Source organism: Lolium rigidum, chromosome 4, assembly GCF_022539505.1.
Source record: "Lolium rigidum isolate FL_2022 chromosome 4, APGP_CSIRO_Lrig_0.1, whole genome shotgun sequence".
NCBI lineage: Eukaryota > Viridiplantae > Streptophyta > Magnoliopsida > Poales > Poaceae > Lolium > Lolium rigidum.
Window position 1 is genome coordinate 80,826,143 of NC_061511.1, and position 4,692 is coordinate 80,830,834.

The 4,692-nt window shown below is 46.1% G+C and overlaps 1 protein-coding gene across 4 annotated transcripts; it reads right to left on the bottom strand.

The window, feature by feature from the left end:
- Positions 1-1,235: 1,235 nt before the first annotated feature.
- Positions 1,236-3,146, bottom strand: LOC124646614 (auxin-responsive protein IAA16-like). Of its 4 annotated transcripts, none has more exons than XM_047186714.1 (6): positions 2,831-3,146; positions 2,630-2,696; positions 2,074-2,336; positions 1,842-1,977; positions 1,628-1,691; positions 1,236-1,535 (listed from the first exon to the last, which is right to left on the bottom strand). In XM_047186714.1, exons 1-6 carry the CDS (start codon positions 2,910-2,912, stop codon positions 1,488-1,490), a joined length of 660 nt encoding a protein of 219 aa, XP_047042670.1. In that variant the 5' UTR covers positions 2,913-3,146; the 3' UTR covers positions 1,236-1,487. The 4 variants fall into 4 exon arrangements, with proteins under 4 accessions (XP_047042670.1, XP_047042669.1, XP_047042668.1 ...); XM_047186713.1 differs by having other exon boundaries at positions 2,074-2,333; positions 2,822-3,146; XM_047186712.1 differs by having other exon boundaries at positions 2,822-3,146.
- Positions 3,147-4,692: the final 1,546 nt, after the last annotated feature.

Consider the following 4,692-nt stretch of genomic DNA (forward strand, 5'->3'; position numbering starts at 1 on the left):
GGAGCTCATCCGTCGGTTGTCTGGCATGTAAGAGCATCAACAGTGTTGACGAATGCCAAATATGCAACCTAATGAAAAATGACTTTTGTGGCAAATAGTTAAGCTTCCTACAATGTGTAGATTGCCAAAAAAATCTACATTCTCTCTCCTTATATTTACACGGCCCATTTTTTTTTTCGAAAGGGGGAACAAGTCCCAGCCTCTGCATCAAAGTGATGCATACAGCCTTTATTTCATTATTGAAAAATGCCACAGACCCTACAACCAAGAGTGCTTATTACAAATCATGGATCACACAAAGTCTCAATGTGGATCAGCCAACTAAAGAGAGATGACATGGCTAACAAAGAGAGACACTAGAGAGGAGAGTGAGAAAAATAATTTGGCAATAGGAGCATCTACTTGCTCCCATGCCATAACGTTTGGCTATGACAATGTCATCCACAATGGAGAGAACCAATGTTAAAAGCCAAATTCACTATTTGGAACTACTATTTAGCATACACTGTGTCAGAAAATGTTTTAGGTGACAACAACAAATAACCAAAACCCTTCCAAATGTTATGTGGAATTAAAACATTGCTATTGCACACATAAATTGCAATTACACAGAAAGTGTATATACAAAAGAAGTGCAATTCGACTTCACCAAGCATGGTCTGTTTGTGGGTTGTCCAAGTGTCCATACAGTGCAATATTTTGCTGAAAAAATAATTCATGTGCAGATCGATAGGCAAAAAAATGGACGATATTTTTCAGAAAAAACAACCGCTCAATTTGTGAGAGACGGAACGACTACCTTGCGGGGTTTTTTTTTTTTTTTTTTGCGGGTAAGACTATCTTGAACTTGACTCTGAAATTGCTTAACAAATTCTGATAGAGTACTCTGCATTGCTTAACAAATACTGTAAAAGTTTTTATAGGAAAGTACAAGTGCATTCCTACAGTCCCATAAGTCAGTATTGATCTTCTGTCTTTCGAATTCCCTTGTCCAATAAAATCCCTACTACCAGTTTTTGTCTACTCTTAAATTTTGAACTTGAAATAGTTTAGCATCCCCGTGTGCTTCGTTGCTGGCTGGCGCAAAACACGCCACGAACTGTGCAGACATCACGAGAATCCATAGCGCACTGGCATTGAAGATAAAAACCAGTCCAGCAAGCAACATACATACAACGCTGTACGTGGACAGTGAAGAGCAGCGATGCCTGCACTGACCAAACCAAGATTCCCTCTCACAGGCAAAAGAACAGTAGTCGATCGATAAAGCCAAACTTGGCATTCCTGCCGTTCCAAAAATCAACACCTTACGAGTTACAGCACTGCAGCTAGATACATGATCTTAACAGTACAAATCTGATCTACTACTTGATGATAGCAACGTGACATGATGACAGCCCATTGAGATGGCAAATTTTATACAGAACCATACAAGCAGGAAGCTTAGCCCAAGAGTGCAAAAATAAAATCGGAGATAGATAGATAGCTCAGCACTGATCAGCTGCTCCCCTCTTCCGGCTCAGCGCCGCTCGTAGCTGCAACAAGAACATGAAACGAAGGATCAGCTCAAGTGCATATTGTGGAGTAAACATCCCAACCGAATGCAGTAATTTTCAGTTGCACTGACCGAGGGCGCGTTCAGATCCGAGCTCCGCAGCACGCGCAGCCTCTTCGCCGTGGCGATGAACATGCTGCAAGAACGATTGCGGCAAGAGGAACTCATGAGCTATATTTTTTTTGGAAAATGGAATTCATGAGCTTTACATTTAATTAAGTCAAGAAGAACAGATACTCAGATAGTTCGGCGTTGCATGCATTTGGAAGACTGAAGAAAAACTTACTCCCACGGGACATCGCCGACCAGCATCTGGTCGCCCTCGTCGTCCTCGTACACCAGTGTGTACTCGCCGCTGCCGTCCAGCAGTCCGGTGATCGACGGCTGGTTCCCCTCCGCGCAGGACCTCTGGTTCCGTTGAGCTGCGGCACACACAAACAGAGGACATATCAAGTTCAGTCTCTAGACTCTCTACATAACCCAACTCGTATGCAGCCGGCCGGACGGTGCGTGCGTACCGGCGAGGAGGTCCCGGAAGAGGCGGTCGACGGCGACGGAGAGGTTGCCGTAGTCGCACTGCGCCTTCAGGTCCACCTTGCGGCCGATGGGGACGCCGTCCATGTTCACCTTCACGAACAGGCCCTTGTAGCCGGCCTTGTCGTCGGCGCCGTTGCGTGGGTCGGCGGGCGGCCGCTTGGACGCCGAGGAGGAGGCCAGGTTCCGCCGGAACGAGCGCACCGGAGGCCACCCCACCACCGGAGCCGCGGCCGCTAGCGTTCTGCTGCACGTCGCAGAGACAAGAAGCAAGTGAATCAGCGCAATCTTGTAGTAGCAGAAGATTGGCTCTTTCGCTCCATACGCATCTCCACTAACTGAGATTTTCTCAGAACAAGGATGCATCTCACTCAACTATATAAAGACGCACCACGATAAAAGTAAGTGGCTGGCAACAAGAATTTCTTCAAAGAAAAGACAGAAGTGGACGACAGGCACAAGGCAATCAGCTGCGACTGCCACGGCAAAGAAGCTTCAAGCTTGGACAAAAAAAAAAAAAGGCAGGATAAAGAACCGAACCTTGTCTTTGAGCCGTTGGTTCTATCCTTTGCCCCAGTAGCACCACGGTTCCTCTCCTCCTTGGAACCTGAAAGTTCGAACAGCAAAAAGCTTAGTTAGTCCAAACAAGCTGATCAAAGAATGAAACTTTGGAGCAAGCTAGAACAAGAATAAACTCTGGAGCAAGATCAAGAATCAAACATGAAACGCCACCTGCTTGGCCTTGTGATCCGGAGAAGTACCCAGGCAAGCCGAGGCTCAGCTCGAGCCCACTCTCGTCGTCGCCGGAACCATTCCAAGCCATCTCTCTCCCCTCTCTCTCTCTACGCTAGCTGCTCAAACAGGTCACAAGAGGCACAGCAAGATCACAGGTCACAAGAGCCACCCTACCTCTGTGTGTGTCTCTGAACTCTGGAGCGCAGGAAATGGGGGAGCATATATAGATGAGTTGACAGCGGAGGGAAAGGCTGCGAGGGGAGAGGACACAATACAGCTGGTGCTGCGCCCGAGAAGCAGGCAGAGACCGGAAAGGCCAAGGGAGGCTTGGAGAAGGGACAAGGTTTGAGGGGTTTGAGAAGGGCATTAAAAGGGAGGGATTTGCGGCAGTGTGTAGAGATGGAGACAATGAAAGCTACTCCCTTTCCACTCTCTAGGCCTTCACTCTCTCCACTCGATTGCTCACCTCTTCCGATGCTCCGTTGCTCCTCTCGCTCTCAACAATCTCCCTCGAGCGCTGCATAGGTGTATGAGAGGTGGATTTTGACAAAAACTATCCCTTCTAGCAAATTATTTTATGTAATAAACTCTCAATAAAATTATTTCATAAATTTAACACTTTTGAATAAAGCTTGTCACAAGGGCGCTACCCTCTTCGACGTAACACCTTTCACATTGGCGCTACAGCTCTGCCAACATGGCAAGGTGGTCCCCAAGGCTCGGTTAGGTAGCGCTCTGCTCAGTGATGCTATCTTATGTAACTCAGCGTCCTGGACCTCGGCCCTATCCTTTTGATTGGCTTAACCCGTGTTGGCCTGCCCCAGCCACCCAACCTAACTCCATACATCCACGGACATGCCATGGCCTAGGGCGACAGGGGCAGATCCTCACCACCCCCCCTCCTCCTCTCAAATCCACGTCTCATATCGTCAAGATCTGAAGCAAACTTTGGTGGACTTCGGTCTACATCCCTCCCCTTAGATATTTTCATTCGATCCCATCAATTCTTGCCACTATAGGTGAAACCCTAGTTCATCCCAAATTTCGAAATTTGTGTGGTCAATAGCTACTATTTGATGTCATGTACTGACATGGGTATGCTATATCGGGTACTCAGTATTACCATCCCTGGTACGAAGTTCAGGACGGAATAGGCGAAACCCCATGAAGGAAAGTACATGAAGCCGAATCCCAATTACTATGTAAAATAGGCCATATCGGGTGAACCGACATACACAATGTAACTGACTTCGAGATGGACTCTGAGACCTATCACACTATATATGTGCTAGGAGGAGCCACCGAGGGGGGATAGATTCCACAACTCGTAACACCCTATAACCATAGTTCTCAATAATACAATCTCGGCGACTTTCGCCCTTGTTCATACTTTCGTCGGTTGCCTAGTTTGGCTGACCGGTCTTTGAGTTCAACATCGTTCTCCTTCCTGAAAACCCAAGTCCATCATTATGAGCATTGATAAGGTTACCCCTTGTCATGTACCATTTGTGTTTGGTTGGGAATGTTGTTGTGGTTTTGTTCATGTGTGACCTAGTTAGGGTTAAGTTATGTTGCTAGTATTTGGTTTAATCTTGGCATGTGTAGGTGTAAGATATTATTAATATATTTTTCAAATGGGCTTATAGTTATCTATAGGTAAGATATATCTGAATCAAAATTCTGATTATTTGTTCACTTATCATACATTTGAAATATTTTTATTTCACATTAAGTTTTTTTCATGAAAACTTTTGTAGGTACGGTGCCTCCATCCGATCCGAAGGACAAACCGAGGAATTGGAAGTGCACCCCTCACCGTAGGCCAACAATTTTCCACAAGGAACAGAACAAGCTCATTGTTGGTACAG